At 43.5% G+C, this 16,031-nt stretch overlaps 3 protein-coding genes across 4 annotated transcripts; 2 read left to right on the forward strand and 1 right to left on the reverse strand.

The window, feature by feature from the left end:
• Nucleotides 1-598: 598 nt before the first annotated feature.
• Nucleotides 599-4,331, forward strand: si:ch73-139j3.4 (CD82 antigen). Its single transcript, XM_010895135.4, has 8 exons — nt 599-815; nt 971-1,049; nt 1,273-1,385; nt 1,616-1,690; nt 2,313-2,408; nt 2,566-2,739; nt 2,978-3,061; nt 3,391-4,331. Exons 1-8 carry the CDS (start codon nt 750-752, stop codon nt 3,619-3,621), a joined length of 918 nt encoding a protein of 305 aa, XP_010893437.1. The 5' UTR covers nt 599-749; the 3' UTR covers nt 3,622-4,331.
• Nucleotides 4,332-6,843: 2,512 nt separating this feature from the next.
• tymp (thymidine phosphorylase) lies at nt 6,844-11,533 on the forward strand. 2 transcript variants are annotated; one of them, XM_034287673.1, is made up of 11 exons: nt 6,844-6,962; nt 7,190-7,199; nt 7,322-7,462; nt 8,373-8,575; nt 8,952-9,050; nt 9,574-9,703; nt 9,803-9,921; nt 10,428-10,590; nt 10,671-10,898; nt 11,018-11,158; nt 11,239-11,533. In XM_034287673.1, the coding sequence occupies exons 3-11, from the start codon at nt 7,330-7,332 to the stop codon at nt 11,376-11,378; spliced, it is 1,356 nt and encodes a 451-aa protein (XP_034143564.1). In that variant the 5' UTR covers nt 6,844-6,962; nt 7,190-7,199; nt 7,322-7,329; the 3' UTR covers nt 11,379-11,533. The 2 variants fall into 2 exon arrangements, with proteins under 2 accessions (XP_034143564.1, XP_019911568.1); XM_020056009.3 differs by lacking the exon at nt 7,190-7,199 and having other exon boundaries at nt 6,845-6,962; nt 7,324-7,462.
• A 2,901-nt stretch (nt 11,534-14,434) lies between these two features.
• lsm8 (LSM8 homolog, U6 small nuclear RNA associated) lies at nt 14,435-15,935 on the reverse strand. The gene is given in 4 exon segments (NM_001303900.1): nt 14,435-14,690; nt 15,138-15,265; nt 15,394-15,434; nt 15,805-15,935. Coding segments are annotated over 4 exon segments (291 nt in total). The 5' UTR covers nt 15,836-15,935; the 3' UTR covers nt 14,435-14,599.
• Nucleotides 15,936-16,031: the final 96 nt, after the last annotated feature.

Consider the following 16,031-nt stretch of genomic DNA (forward strand, 5'->3'; position numbering starts at 1 on the left):
GCTTGGTGGTGGAACTGTGTCTTTCCCACCTATCGGAGTCACGGAGTCAGCGCGGATCTAGGGCTCGCGTCTGATTGCAAAATTCCGATATTTATTATGCATGTTGCGGAACAATGTTTGCTCTACTTAGCATATCTCTGAAAGTATATGAATGTAAAAACATTGCAGCTTAGTTCAAACATTTCAGGGGCACCCATTTAAGGGCCACGTATTTTATCTATAATTATACAGTTATTTGTAATAGAGTGAAATTACATTTGTCGTCATGTATAAACTGCTCTGTTATTGTATTTCACCTAAAGATAAGATGTGACTGCTTGAGTAACAGGGTTCTGTCCACAGAGGATGACCAGGAAGTTGTACCCATGTCATCACAACCTTGAACCCATGTCATCACAACGTTGTACCCATGTCATCACAATGTTGAAGCTATGTCGGGTAAATAGTGTTAATGTAAACAAGTCAAAAAGGTTGGTATGCGTTTGTCTGTTCGTGCTTTCATGTGCACGCGTGAATTTGTGCCAGTGTAGGTAATGATTACAAAGAACAAGGAAGTGGACTCTGTTCCCAAGGTGATGAAACCAGGAAATGTCTCCAATTGCACACAAGCGCACACACATAGACACATCCATATTGGGAATTTAATGAACTGTACAGCAGTAGTCAGACCGATTGTGAGTTTATATTGGCTGCGATTGCTGTTGAATGACTGTGTAATGTGAGAATTAATCAAATTTTAGCAGGTCATCATGAAGGTGGACGACAAGCTTCAGATTCTGAAGTTCTTGGCATCAGTTGTCAACTGTGTTTTCCTAGTGAGTAGAAACACCGGACAATCCAAACATAACCAACAGGAATTAATTATCAGATTTTTCCTCAATGAGCATGTGTGAGCACTCTCTGACAGTCTGCATTAGGGTTTTGGTTTAGAGATGAAAGTGACATGCAGCTGTTTTAATCCACTACGTAGATTCTGGGACTGTGTCTTTTTGGATGTGGAATATGGCTCCTGTTCGACAAAAACAATTTCGTAACTGTTCTGAGCACCGGTAAGTTCAGCAGGCAGGTTGCCACCTCTATCAGTCCAGAGTTTGGAAAGAAACTCTTCCTAATGTTATGAAAGAAATGTACCTATAACCTGTGTGTGTGTGTGTGTGTGTGCATGCATGTGTGTCTGCGTGTTTGTATGTGTGTTTGTGCGTGTATGTGTGTGTGTGTGTGTGTGCGTGTGTGTGCATGCGTGTGTGTGCATACGTACGTGTGTGTGTGTAGATGATGTAAGAATTGTGGCAGGAGGTCTCTTCATCATTGGTCTGGTGGTGGTAGGAGTGACTATTTTGGGATGTATAGGAACCCAACTGGAGAACAGGTGTTTTCTACTCCTGGTGAGTGGTTAGTTCACACACACACACACACACACACACACAACAGCAAATCAAATACACACAAAGCTGAATTGTTTTGAGTTTCTAGTCTGGTGTGTGTATGGTCAATTCAATCAATTTTATTTTATTTAGCCCTTTTTCTCATTGGCAGTTGGCATCAAGTGCTTTTACAGATGATGGTATTATGGATTTCAGTGAATGTGTATCTTATCTATTATCTTTCTTGTTAGTTCATGGGCTTCCTCTTCTGCATTGTTCTCGGTCAGCTGTTTGTCACCGTCATCCTTTTGTTAAAATGGAAGAAGGTAAGTCGAGCAGTAGGTAATTGGTAAAACAAATTTGTTATTGTTATTAACTGGAGAAAACCCTTAGGTGACATTTCACCTTACTGTGTGAATGGTATGACAACCCACTTAATGCGCACAAAACAGAAATGAAACGCAGTCATGATGTTGAATCCAAGTAATGGCTCAAGTCGGTCCTGGAAGCCCCGAATTCCTGGTGATAAAATCTCGGATTGACTCAACCGCCTTGACATCGGGTCTGAGAACAGTGCACAGGCTCCCTGGACCAGCGGTTCCCAAACTAGGGGTCATGTGGGGGTCACCTGATATGAAAATGGGGTCGGGGGAGAATGTTTTACAATTGACCCTCATAGCAGCAAAATAAAAAACATATAATGATTATATAATTTTTCACCACATGGTTGGGGTCGCGAGAACTTTTAGATATCAAAATGGGGTCGTTGGACAAAAAAGTTTGGGAGCGATGTGAGTGCATTAGTGTGCCCTGACCTTGAGCATTCAGGGAGGGTGAAGGGGCTCTGTTCCCTGCCAATGCCCCACGCTGGGTGCCAGTGCCACAACTGAATTTCCTGTGAACTTCCCGTCATTACCAATACAGCATGTAGACATTATTCTGTTACAGATAGAAACCACGATGTTGGGGGCAGTGAACAAGACCATCCATGAATATGGATCCAGCTCAGTTGATCGAGTGTATTGGGATGATGTGCAGCATTACGTACGTACAGAGACATTTTTGGCTTAAGTTTCAGGTTTGGAGAAAAAAAACATACAATTGAGGTTTGGGTTAAGTTTAGATTGTGATTAGTGTAAGGATTAGGTTTAGGTTTAGTAAAAATATTTGTTTATGTGTGTGTGTTGGCGTGCGTGTCTAGGGGAAATGCTGCGGCTTGACTGGTCCTAATGATTGGCAGACAAACTTGCTTGTGACTAACAGCAACCTATCAGAGGTGTATCCTTGTTCCTGTTTCAACACAACAGCTTGTCCGTTCATCTCCGGATATAGTAAACTATTTGGAAATGGAAATGAAACACACTTCTATCCAGAGGTACAGACCATATCTCACACACAAAAACAAATACGTCCAGACACACACACTAGCATAAACTCATGCACACACACATATGCAGGCATAGCACACATACACACATACTTATACAAACTCACACAAATGCAAACTTGCCACTATCATTACCTTTTAAGCTAGAAACTGTTAGATTTGTGTGCAAACAAATTGAATTTCACTTTTGCATGTGTTTGTGTGACTATATGTCTTATTGTTCTAGGGTTGTCAAGTGAAAATCACCAGTTGGCTGGAGGCCAACATTTTAACAATAATGGGCATGGACATGGGCCTTTTATTCATTCAGGTAACACATACCTGAATGTTACCTATGTCTAACTTACAGATTTTACAGGTAGTTAATGTTATTGCTGTTGATGTTATTTTACAGGGGTCTTCAAACTTCTCCTCAGAGACCCCGAGTCATTTCATGTATTCCACATGTTCCATGTGTTCCATGTATTCCAGAGCTAGCGCACTCGCTAATCTTGTCAGCTAATCTTCAAGCCGTTGATTGGTGAATCAGAAGTGCCCGTTCATTTCTCAGGGTCCCTGAGGAGAGGTTTAACGACCTAAGATTTAGGACAAGGACATGTTTTTTTATGAAAACAACTATTTCTTGTTTGTTCTCCAAAGATCCTCCAGTTTGTAGTGTCAGTCTACCTGTACCAGACCGCTGGTAGGAAAGACCAGATAAGAAACGAGAGTCCGCTGATTCACTCAGAGGACCGTGGTGACCCAAACACTAATAATCCTGACTACCAAAACCTAAACGACGCCTATTACGAAACAAACCAGGCCTACGGAAACACAAACCTTGCTTATCCTGAGCAAATCCTTGCCAACCCTGAACAAAACCTTGATTAGCCTGAAGACAAGCTAGCCCCGATGATCTTCAACAGACCTGCTCCTGACCACACCCTGTCTACCACCGCTAACCAGCACAGATGAATGATTACCAACAGACCTGCTCCACACCAAAGCATGTTGGCCAACAATAAATAGGACCACTGTAAGGGGAAAAGGCTCTAACATGGAATCACTGCGACTTGATAATACGCCGTTACCAGAGCCTTAAGCCTTTTGATGTGTTTTGCATTGACAATGAGAAACTTCTCATCTTAAACGTTTTAACTGTTTTTCTACTACATTCCTCTATGTGACTGGTCCTCCTGACATTATCGTGAACTTGTTCTGTAATGTAAAACCAGGCGTTACACAGATATTTAGAAATGTTCAGAACAAATCATCTACTGTACATGCTCGTCAACTGAAAATAACTTCCTCTCCGATTACCTAAGAGTGGTTGTAAAGTCACAGATTATATTATATTGTGCAAATTACAGATCAGATCTAATTTGGGTTTATGGTGCAAAAATATAATTACATGGCTAATATAATTAAAGGGCCTTAAAGGTATATCGCAACACCCCTATTTTGGATAGCCCTGCCAAAATGGATCACCTTCTCAGCTGAAAGAGCTCATCCAATGTAATACTAGTGGAGTATGTTGATGGATGACAGGGGAAAACAGATGTCCCTAAAACCTATTTACTAATAAAGATGTGTCCAATTTTGTTCTGTTTTTCTTCCAATTTCGCAAGAAGCAGCTCCCGGCTGGCCCAGTGTGAGTAGAATGTTGATGTATCTATGAGTACACCATAGTTACTGACTGATGGAAGACACATCAGGTTTAATACAAAGCGGTTATACATGAAAGGGTTAAGTATGAGGTTTGGCGTCCCTAAATCAACGATTTTATAAACATTTAGCCAATAAGTTTTGAGTAGAGCTTAACTGTGGGTAGCTTTGCTCGTCAAAACAAACACCAAGTGAAGTCAGTTAGGATCTGTCTTGATACAAATGAAATCACATGAGAGTCCAAATGTAATTGTCAAAAACACTCCTCTGGTGGCTAGCTAACAGTTGCCCTTTCTTAAATTAGACTTTATGATGTTATCTAATTATCTGTGAGGGTCTGTGATTTCATTATAGACCAATCAGCCATAACATTATGACCACCTGCCTAATATTGTGTAGGTCCCCCTTTTGCTGCCAAAACAGCCCTGACCTGTTGAGGCATGGACTCCACTACACCTCTGAAGGTGTGCTGTGGTATCTGGCACCAAGACGTTAGCAGCAGATCCTTTAAGTCCTGTAAGTTGCGAGGTGGGGCCTCCATGGATCAGACTTGTTTGTCCAGCACATCCCACAGATGCTCGATTGGATTGAGATCTGAGGAATTTGGCGGCCAAGTCAACACCTTGAACATGTTGTTGTGCTCCACAAACTATTGCTAAACCATTTTTGATTTGTGGCAGGCTGTATTATCCTGCTGAAAGGGGCCAATGCCATCAGGGAATACTGTTGCCATGAAAGGGTGCACATGGTCTGCAACAATACTCCGGTAGGTGGTGTCAAAGTAACATCCACATGAATGGCAGGATCCAAGGATTCCCAGTAGAACATTTCCCAAAGCATCACACTGCCTCCGCCGGCTTGCCTTTTTCCTATAGTGCATCCTGGTACCATGTGTTCTCCAGGTAAGCGAGGTGATGTAAAAGAAAACGTGATTCATCAGACTAGGACACCTTGGTGGCCTGGTGCTCACGTACCCATTGTAGGCTCTTTCATACCCATTGTAGGCTCTTTCATACCCATTGTAGGCTCTTTCATACCCATTGTAGGCTCTTTCATACCCATTGTAGGCTCTTTCATACCCATTGTAGGCTCTTTCATACCCATTGTAGTCTCTTTCGGCAGTGGACGGGTCAGCATGAACACCCTGACTGGTCTGCGGCAACGCAGCCCCATACACAAGAAACTGTGATGCACTGGGTGCTCTGACACCTTTGTATCAGTACCAGCATTAACTTTTTTAATAGGTACTGACCACTGCAGACTGGGAATACCCCACAAGGGCTGCAGTTTTGGAGATGCTCTGACCCAGTCGTCTAGCCATCATTTTTCACGCTTCTAACACATTAACTTTGAGGACAGAATGTTCACTTGCTGCCTAATGTATCCCACCCACTGACAGGTGCCATGATAACGAGATTATCAGTGTTATTCACTTCAGCTGTCAGTGGTCATAATGTTATGGCTGATGGGTGTATCAGTGTTATTCCCTTCACCTGTCAGTGGTCATAATGTTATGGCTGATCGGTGTATATTGTGCTCTGGACACTGGCGTAGTGTGGTGATGCCGGGCCTGGGTGCAGGCTGTCCATACTCACACCCCCCCTGACATCTGACTAAGATAGCCACATAGAACAACACAAGATAACATAAAAATGCAAAAAAATTAATGATCACAGAGGCCAAGCAGAGCCTACCCATTGGTGTGACTGTACCGCCCGCAACCAGATAGCTAGGCCAGAGGCTGTGGACCTGAGAAGATGGGTGTTCAAGTACAACTCTGCTAGCTAAATGTGTTAACTATCTAGCGACCTAGATAGGTTTTTCCTAAACCTAGCTAGTCCAACAAACACCAAATGCGTTTACAGTCTGCTGTGTGAACTCAAGGTTTTAGCAAGTTTGTTACATGAAGAGAATGGCATGGGAATTTAAACAGGAGGGTGACTACGAATAGTGTTCCTTATTGCGCACCACACGTGCACACAAAAATAGCAAAAGTGTATGGTAGTAAGCTATATTTAATAGTTGTTACTTCTGTAGATAAAGTTTTCGCTGCTGTAGGTTAAAAGGTGGCTAACCTTAAAATGGTCCTGGAATAGTTGAGCCAGGTCTGCTTTCTTTCCAACTTGCGGTTTTGTGACGACTGAAAGGTGTGAAGTTATTATAATTCAATCACTATTTGAGCGTGATTGTTGTCTTTTACTCTTAGCCGTATGTGTGTTAAGGTTAAGAATAACAGCTTCTATAAGTTGTAGTATAGGTGTTTTATTCTCCCAACTTGGCAATTTATCCACGCACCGCCTCTGGCTATAGCATAATGACATGCGTCCCCACATGAAACTGAATGGGCATACAAAAGTGGGATTTTACAATTCCCTGTTTATGTAAGAGTCCAAATATTTCCCGGAACATTTTGTTTCTCTTTTTGACTCCTGGACTGTGGCTCCGGGAATAGTTAATGACTCATCCATTCCGACTGGTCCTCCCGCAGGAGTGTTGTTTCATAGTTTCTTCCGAGACCTGAGAACGTATGAACAGCTCATCTTTCGGGTCAGGCAGCTGGACTACAGGTAGGAAATAATTCTTTATTTTTGAAAACCCATATCATGTATAGGCTGAACCAGCTGCATACTGTAAATCTACAGTATACCTTATTTCTCAAAACATTTGGACAGACAAGTTTGATATATCAACCAACCAAAGAGAATGCCTACAAAAGGGTTATTGTATTTCCATTTCGGTTTATTGATTAGATAACATCTAAAAGCATTATAAATGATGACAGCATTTTCTGCAGAAAAGATAAAAGTACACATTAACACGTCTTTTAAACTACCATGTATTAGTTCAGGAAAAAAAATAAGTCATACATTTAAAGCCATTCAATTGTCAGTAATCATTATTTGTTCTTGTAATTCGCATTTGTGTCAGGTTGTGATGGCGCAGCGAGAGCTGACCCCTTTTCCCGAGCTCATCCGAAAGAAACGGGACGGTGAACAACTGAGCGTGCTGGAGATTCGAGACTTTGTGCAGGGTGTCAAGTACAAGACAATCCAAGAGGGACAAATCGGTATGTTCACAGCCCTTAACACACACACACAAACACGGTATCTAGAAACGCGCTGATAGGTCACAGAGGAACAACGTGTGAGAGATAAAATATGGTGATGATTGAACACAGGACTTCAGATAAAAGACTGCGTGTCAATATAGCGAAGTTCATGGGCTCATTCTGTACGGAACACGTGTGCAATTATTTCTATGCGAAGTATGGGGTTTATCAATATACATTTTTGAGAATGATTGTACATTTGAAAAAATATGGGAATCACATTTCGTGAAAAATAAATCACATAATTATTATTATAAATAAATCACATGATCATGATCACCCGTATTTTCACTTGGTCCAGTTTTTTATTGGTCCGACCTACTGCCCATTCGTATGTGACAGATGTCATGAGTTGCCACCACTATTAGTCTTAAAGTTCCTTATTTTTACAGACTATGATCCACATTTTAGTTCTCACGACCTAAGCCCAAGCACCTGCGCGCACCGCTTTCTATGACACACTCATTAAAGACAAGCGGACTCTGAGAAAAATGGGTTCATGTGAAAAGTGGCCTACAACAGGCCACCGGACTCGACACTCCCCAGAATCATATTAGCAAAAGTAGGCATAATTCTGTTACGTTATTACAGTTGTTGCTGTGTACACCTGAAACGTAGGCTGTGATGATTTTTCAGAGCTTAATGTGTGCATGTTATCCGGAGTGCAAACACTATTTTGTTGTTGTTTCAATCCAATTCATTAATTTGTTGCGTATGCAATATTTTGATTTTAGGCTGAGGTTTAGATTTGGGGGGATATGAGGTTTTTAGGGTGACTTTTGATATTAGGGGATAGGTCAAATTATATTTTTAATGGGAACACATTTTGGTCTGCAGAAGTTCCTCAAAGGTGTGTATGTATGTTTAGGAGCGATGCTCATGGCGATCTGGCAGAAGGGGATGCTAGCAGAGGAGACTCTTGCTCTGACCAAGGAGATGATGATGTCAGGGGAAGTGATGTCATGGCCGTCACAGTGGAAGGGGCTAGTGGTGGATAAACACTCGACAGGTGGGGTGGGAGACAAGGTTAGCCTGGTGCTGGCTCCAGCTCTGGCTGCCTGCGGATGCAAGGTACCTGCATGGTTAGCACCTACGACGGTGTGTGTGTGTGTGTGAATCTCTGTCTGAAAGTGAGCATTGTTTTCTTTTTTTACACGTGTGTGTGTGAATCTCTGTCTGAAAGTGAGCATTGTTTTCTTTTTTTACACGTGTGTGTGTGTGTTTTCCCGGGCTCTCGGTTTCCAGGTCAGTCTCGTGGAGCGCTCATCTCAGGACGCTGTAGTAATCAGCGCTGACAGAACAGAGTGATGCAGCCGCCTGAATGGCTACTCTTTGGCCAATCAATGGCTACTCCTGTGTGTGTGTGTGTGTGTGTGTGTGTGTGTGTGTGTGTGTGTGTGTGTGTGTGTGTGAGAGAGACTGTGACTGTCTGCGGCTGTGTCCACAGGTACCCATGATAAGTGGCAGAGGTCTGGCACACACAGGTGGCACTCTGGACAAACTGGAGTCCATACCTGGACTTAACGTCTGTCAGCCGGGGGAACAGGTACATGCTCTCACCTGTCTCTTTCACCTGTCTCTCTGACCTGTGTCTCTCTAACTCTCTCTCACCTGTCTCTCTGACCTGTGTCTCTCTAACTCTCTCTCACCTGTTTCTCTGACCTGTGTCTCTATAACTCTCTCTCACCTGTCTCTCTGACCTGTGTCTCTCTAATTCTCTTTCACCTGTCTCTCTGACCTGTGTCTCTCTAATTCTCTTTCACCTGCCTCTCTGACCTGTGTCTCTCTAATTCTCTTTCACCTGTCTCTCTGACCTGTGTCTCTCTAACTCTCTCTCACCTGCCTCTCTGACCTGTGTCTCTCTAACTCTCTCACCTGGCTCTCTCTCACTCAATTGTCTTTCTTTATCTCTCACCTGTGTCTCTCTCTCTCACCTGTCTCTCTGTCACCTCTGTCTTTTCTCCTTCACCTGTGTGTGTCTCTCTCTCCTCTTTCTTGCACACAGTGAGTTGACAAACCCACTTTCATGTTGTATAATGACGGGCCTGTGACGTCATCACCATCTTCAGCTGCAGCGGATCCTGCAGGAGGTTGGCTGTTGCATTGTGGGACAGACGGAAAACCTGGTGCCCGCTGACAAAGTCATGTACGCTCTCAGAGATGCCACGTCCACCGTCGACAGCCTTCCCCTCATCACAGGTCTGGCAACAACAACAACAACAAAAATGTAAATACAGTACCCTCCGAATGACATCTGAATAATATGTGTGTGTGTGTGTGTGCACGCGTGTCCTCCAGGTTCTATCATGTCTAAGAAAGGGGCTGAGTCTTTGAGCGCCTTGGTTCTGGATGTTAAGTTTGGGAAGGCAGCGCTCTACCAAGACCTGAGCAGCGCCAAGAAGCTAGCCCAATCACTGGTAACCCGGACCACTTCTTAGACCACTCAACCACAAAACACACCTGCCGTCTGATTTAGGGAGGGGATGATTAACTCAACTTACCGACTACTTATCTCCAGCATTTTGCTGATATCTCTGTTTACGACGAGTGTGTGGATGATGTGTTTTAATGATACATTTGTTGATATGAGTGATTGATATTAATGGGGAAATTCATTGTTTGAAAGAGTTTATTTCTAAACTGTATTTCTGGTTTTCGCATCAATTTAGGTAATTTAACACAGTGTGTATTTTTATCCATATCGCCCAGTACTACATGGAAATTGTCCTAACTGAACATAATCAGTTACATTTTCCGTCCATTACCTGATGATTACACATCCCAGAGGGTGGGTTTAGGCAAAAGCTCAGCAGCGTGGTCAAGGTCAGGTTTATAAGGTGATTTTAGGAAAGCCCATTGTAGATATGGTCAGGGTCTGTGACTGTGGCTGTGCTTGTTAGCTACAACCCCCTTTTGACGGCAGGTGTCAGTGGGTAACAGTCTGGGGATCCATACGGGGGCGGTGCTAAGTCGTATGAACTGTCCCATTGGCCGCTGTGTGGGGAACTCCCTGGAGGTGATCGAATCCCTGGAGTGTCTGAAGGGCAGGGGCCCTGACGACATACTGGAGCTGGTCACGTTACTGGGTGAGGAGCACGCGCACGCCCACATACATCTCTAACGTCCCAGGCTTCGTTGCGCTCGGCGCTGACATGTGTTTACATAGGCGGTGTGCTGTTGCTGATGACTGGGTGTGCAGCCAGCCTGGAGGACGGGAAGAAGGTCATCGCCGGCACCCTGCGGAACGGGAAGGCTCTGGAGAAGTTCCGGAACATGATGATTGGCCAAGGAGTAGCCGTTCAGGCGGCTGCATCGCTCTGTTCCGACAACGCGGATTACTACAGCGTCCTGAGACGAGCGCTCCACCAGACTGACCTGGAAACCGAGTGCCCGGGTAACACACACACACACACACACACAAGTGTAAAAAAGAAGAAGAGAATGCTCATTTTCAGACAGATATTCACACACACACACACTACACTGCATGTCTTTGGCTGTCTGTGTCTGCAGGAACAGTGCTGGACATTGATGGCGTGGTCATCGCCAAGGTGTTGCAGCGGTTGGGGGCAGGGCGTTCAAAGGTTGGACAAACCATCAATCACAGCGTGGGGGCGGAGCTTCTGGTTTTCCTGGGACAGCAGGTGGAGAAAGGTGAGAACTCTCACGTGTTTGCATAATAGGGAACAGTGTGACCCTATCCTGCCTTTTGACCTCTGACCCTCCGCCACCAGGTCAACCATGGCTGCGTGTCCACTATGAGACGCCGGCGCTGAGTGCAGAGCAGAGAGTCAGCCTACAGCGGGCACTGACCCTGGGGTCAGCTGACCAGCTACACACTCCTCCCCTGGTGGCAGAGGTCATAATTCCATAGTGACACACCTCAACAAAACTTGGATGGAAGATGTCCCAACGTGTTTAATGATGTCATCACCTGCCTCAATCACAGCTTGCTATACAGGTGCTGGTCATAGAATTAGAATATCATCAAAAAGTTGATTTATTTCAGTAATTCCATTCAAAAAGTGAAACTTGTATAATGTATACACTCATTCCACACAGACTGATATATTTAAAGTGTTTATTTATTTTAATTTTGATGATTATAATAGAAAACTAATGAAAACCCCAAATTCAGTATCTCAGAAAATTTGAATATTGTGAAAAGGTTCAATATTGAAGACCTGGTGCTACACTCTAATCAGCTAATTAACCCAAAACACCTGCAAAGGCCTTTAAATGGTCTCACAGTATAGTTCTGTAGGCAACACAATCCTGGGGAAGACTGCTAACTTGACAGCTGTCCAAAAGACGACCATTGACACCTTGCACAAGGAGGGCAAGACACAAAAGGTCATAGCTAAAGAGGCTGGCTGTTCACAGAGCTCAGTGTCCAAGCACATTAATAGAGAGGCGAAGGGAAGGAAAGGGAAGGAAAATATGTGGTAGATAAAAATGTACAAGCACTTGGGATAACCGCACCCTGGAGAGGATTGTGAAACAAAACCCATTAAAAAATGTGGGGGAGATTCACAAAGAGTGGACTGCAGCTGGAGTCAGTGCTTCAAGAACCACCACGCACAGACGTATGCAAGACATGGGTTTCAGCTGTCGCATTCCTTGTGTCAAGCCACTCTTGAACAAGACCCAGCGTCAGAAGCGTCTCGCCTGGGCTAAAGACAAAAAAGACTGGACTGCTGCTGAGTTATGTTCTCTGATGAAAGTAAATTTTGCATTTCCTTTGGAAATCAAGGTCCCAGAGTCTGGAGGAAGAGATGAGAGGCACAGAATCCACATTGATTGAAGTCCAGTGTAAAGTTTCCACAGTCAGTGTTGGTTTGGGGTGCCATGTCATCTGCTGGTGTTGGTCCACTGTGTTTTCTGAGGTCCAAGGTCAACGCCGCCATCTACCAGGAAGTTTTAGAGCACTTCGCCTCTGGGATGCCCTCCCTCCAATGCCTTTCGGGGGAAGAGTCACTGGCTTGTTGTTGACTCTCTGTTGCGCACATGTGCAATTGGGCTGTACGCTGCTAGCAATACTCGGCCCTCATTCAGGGGGGTTGCGGTTGGTGGGTGTCCCTTTGGTTGATGCCTGGCAATGTGGTTGGATTGATTTCCTGCCTGTTGGGCCCTGTCCGGGGCCTCCCCCAGGTAGGGCCACAGTGTCACCGGACCCCCCCGTCTCAGTTCCAAGGTGTTACGCTGCTATATTATTGTGCTGGGGGATATGAGGGATGTACTATTAACTTTTCTCAGTCTCCTCCAGTTTTAAATTTTAGGAGGAGATGAGGTCCTGCTCCACACCTACAGATTACCTGGTTTGGGGGGCCCGTTGCTGTCCCTGTCCTTGTCCACCTGGTCATACTTCTGACCTAGTCTAAAATCAAATAGACACTGGATTTAGCCCAGAGAAATGTATTTATTATTCCAATTGGACTCTTAATATCTCACCCGGCACAGCCAGAAGAGGACTGGTCACCCCTCTGAGCCTGGGTCCTCTCTAGGTTTCTTCCTAAAATTCTACCTTCTTAGGGAGTTTTTCCTAACCACTGAAATTCAACACTACTGTTGTTTGCTCCTTGGGGTTTAAGGCCGGGTGTCTCTGTAAAGCACTTTGTGACAACTGCTGTTGTAAAAAGGGCTTTATAAATACATTTTATTGATTGATTGACTTCATGCTTCCTGCTGCTGACCAACTTTATGGAGATGCAGATTTCATTTTCCGACAGGACTAGGCTCCTGCACACTGGACCAAAGCTACCAGTACCTGGTTTAAGGACCATGGTATCCCTGTTCTTAATTGGCCAGCAAACTCGCCTGACATTAACCCTTTAGAAAATCTATGGGGTGTTGTGAAGAGGAAGATACAATGCAGAAGAGCTGAAGGCCACTTTTCATGTTCATACTTTTCAGTTGGCCAACATTTCTAAAAATATTTTTTTTGTATTGGTCTTAAGTAATATTCTAATTTTCTAAGATACTGAATTTGGGATTTTCATTAGTTGTCAGTTATAATCATCACAATTAAAAGAAATAAACATTTGAAATATATCAGTCTGTGTGTAATGAATGAATATAATATACAAGTTTCACTTTCTGAATGGAATTACTGAAATAAATCAAACTTTTGATGATATTCTAATTGTATGACCAGCACCTGTGTATATATATATATTTTTTTTTTTATATATACTTAAGAATTTATGAAAAGGCTAAGAGGGAAATACGACAACAGTTACCCCCTCTACGCACACACACACACACAAATCATATCTGAACTGCTATGACGCTACACCATATTCAGAGAAAACAGAACAATGTAAACATTTCCAGCAACTCATGACGCTCAAAGGTCAATCCAGCAATATGGACCACGACAGCACATCCAGATCCGGAGTAAACCAGACCGGGACGGCCTTTTGTGGGCACTTTGTTGGTTTTTGTAGGCCCTTGTATAGGCTATGTGGACAATTCACCATTTAACAAATTGTCTTAGAGTTTATTGGGGCACAGTCTCTGTAATACAGGGGAATATAATTCCACTGTTTATAAATTTTTGGCCAAAAGGACAAACAACCACTTCACAAACAAGGAGGGGTTATAGGTTACAAATACATTGCAGGCTTTTATGGAGTGTTTCTTGCCACACTCCGGCACCTGACAAAACAAACTAATCTCCAAGCTCAAGAGTTTGGGACAACGTTCAGCAAGCTTTCGCAAACCTTGAAGTGAACAGAACAGAAGTGTACGAGTTTGTTCTTGTTAATGTTCCATTTCACTGGATAAATAAATGTGATGGAGCTGCTAGACATTATCCCTCTGTTGGTTCCATTTTCAATATGAACTTTGATCACAGGTTATATCAATGCCATACCAATCTCAACACACACACACACATGTTGCAGAGTAACAAAAACACACTCCATGATTAACAAAACACACTTTTTATTAAAAAATATCAACAGAAATGTATGAACATCCTAGCATTAGTCCATGGTGTAACACACCTGGTGGCAAACTGCTCTGCAGAAAAACTTTCAAGCACACAGGGGTTGGGGTCGAGGGGGCAGGTCAGGCGTTACTGTAGGGTTCAGGTTAGTGGACTATAGAGTTGAGGGGTTCAGCACGGATGTTTCCAAGGTCTAGTGAAGAATCGGTGTCCTCGTCAATCTCTCCAATCACAGCCCTGCAACGCAGATAGATTTTTTTTTTAACAAGACCTTAAAAATGAACATTAAAATCCATGTTTGTGTGTATTAGTGTGTTGAGGTGGTGATCTATAAAATGTCAATAAACAATGGTGCATCAACAAAAAAACAAATCCTATATATTAGGAATAATGGTTTTGACATAGTACCGCCGGCCCATAAACATATTCCCCTGGATTTCGACGGCGTATTTTGAAAATCCAGACTTTTGCAAGCTATTGCTACCCCGAGCATTTTACTAAAGCACATACATGCATATGAAAAAACATATTCTGTTAAACTATCAAACCACATTGATATTGTCTGGGCCAGCCCAAATTGTCGGACACCCATTGCCTTCACCAATCTATGTCCTTGAGGGGGAGTAAATGAGTGCAGCGGGAGAAAGGCGGTCACTAGGGTGAAGGTTCTCGTCAGGTACTCACACATTGTCTCCCCTGACGATGTATAGTCCCAGGACAACCTGCTCCACACCCTGAGAGGAACTGAAAACACGCTCATGACTTTCATCCAGAATCAGGTTGATGGTCTGGTCAAAACCCTTCAAAGTACCCTACACACAGGCAGAAAGCACGGTACAGAAATCGTCAAAAACATACCCGATCACGCACATACAATGTCTCACACAGTATGCTGTTTTTTTTTTTGTTTTTTTTAAGAGTATACTAGTTAGAACCATACCACTATCATCCGTCCGTCCGAAGTAACGACGGCAACTGTACCTAAAAGACCACAGCTAAGGAAAACATTTCAGCCACTTAAATGTATTACACTACGGGCCGGTTTCGGCGCATGCGCGACAAACACCAACGTTTAGCTTACACATTCAGCTAGGTTAACATCATGTACTTATGTTTGGCTGGCTTGCAAATAAAACTCCAAGAAAATAAAAATTATACTTTAGTTGTTAGCTAGTTATTTACATGAATCGTTGATAAAATAAAAAGCCAGTACTAGCGAGTGGCTTTACAAAGAGCCTTCTGTGATGTTGTCTACCCATGCTAATCGAGCAGGCCAACGCACCCACGTAGTATTAAGCACGCGATTTATAAGCCAATGACATCTACAAAATAAAATTAATTGAAAGGATACGGTTGATGTAGCTCTCGAGGGCAGTCGACATGATTACGAAAACGAAAGACTCGTTTAAATCCGCCGGGTTTGTTTTCCAAACACAAACGTAGCCGAACGTAGCTCCACCGTAGACCACAAATTCGGCGTGCAGGGACAAACCAGATGCGGCGTCAGACCTGACTAGTAGATTGTCTACCCAGCAGTGTTTTTGGTGTCCTCGAGATGACGCCAAAATTCTCAGGAAA

Source organism: Esox lucius, chromosome 18 (genome assembly GCF_011004845.1).
Source record: "Esox lucius isolate fEsoLuc1 chromosome 18, fEsoLuc1.pri, whole genome shotgun sequence".
Lineage (NCBI taxonomy): Eukaryota > Metazoa > Chordata > Actinopteri > Esociformes > Esocidae > Esox > Esox lucius.

Bases quoted from the DNA above. Each gene is read 5' to 3' on its own strand.
- tymp (XM_034287673.1), top strand. From the start codon at position 7,330: ATGGCGCAGCGAGAGCTGACCCCTTTTCCCGAGCTCATCCGAAAGAAA. The intron at 9,704-9,802 runs GTCTGGCAACAA...CGTGTCCTCCAG, and splicing joins CAGCCTTCCCCTCATCACAG to GTTCTATCATGTCTAAGAAA. The intron at 9,922-10,427 runs GTAACCCGGACC...TTTTGACGGCAG, and splicing joins AGAAGCTAGCCCAATCACTG to GTGTCAGTGGGTAACAGTCT.
- si:ch73-139j3.4 (XM_010895135.4), top strand. From the start codon at position 750: ATGAAGGTGGACGACAAGCTTCAGATTCTGAAGTTCTTGGCATCAGTT. The intron at 816-970 runs GTGAGTAGAAAC...TCCACTACGTAG, and splicing joins TTGTCAACTGTGTTTTCCTA to ATTCTGGGACTGTGTCTTTT. The intron at 1,050-1,272 runs GTAAGTTCAGCA...GTGTGTGTGTAG, and splicing joins CGTAACTGTTCTGAGCACCG to ATGATGTAAGAATTGTGGCA.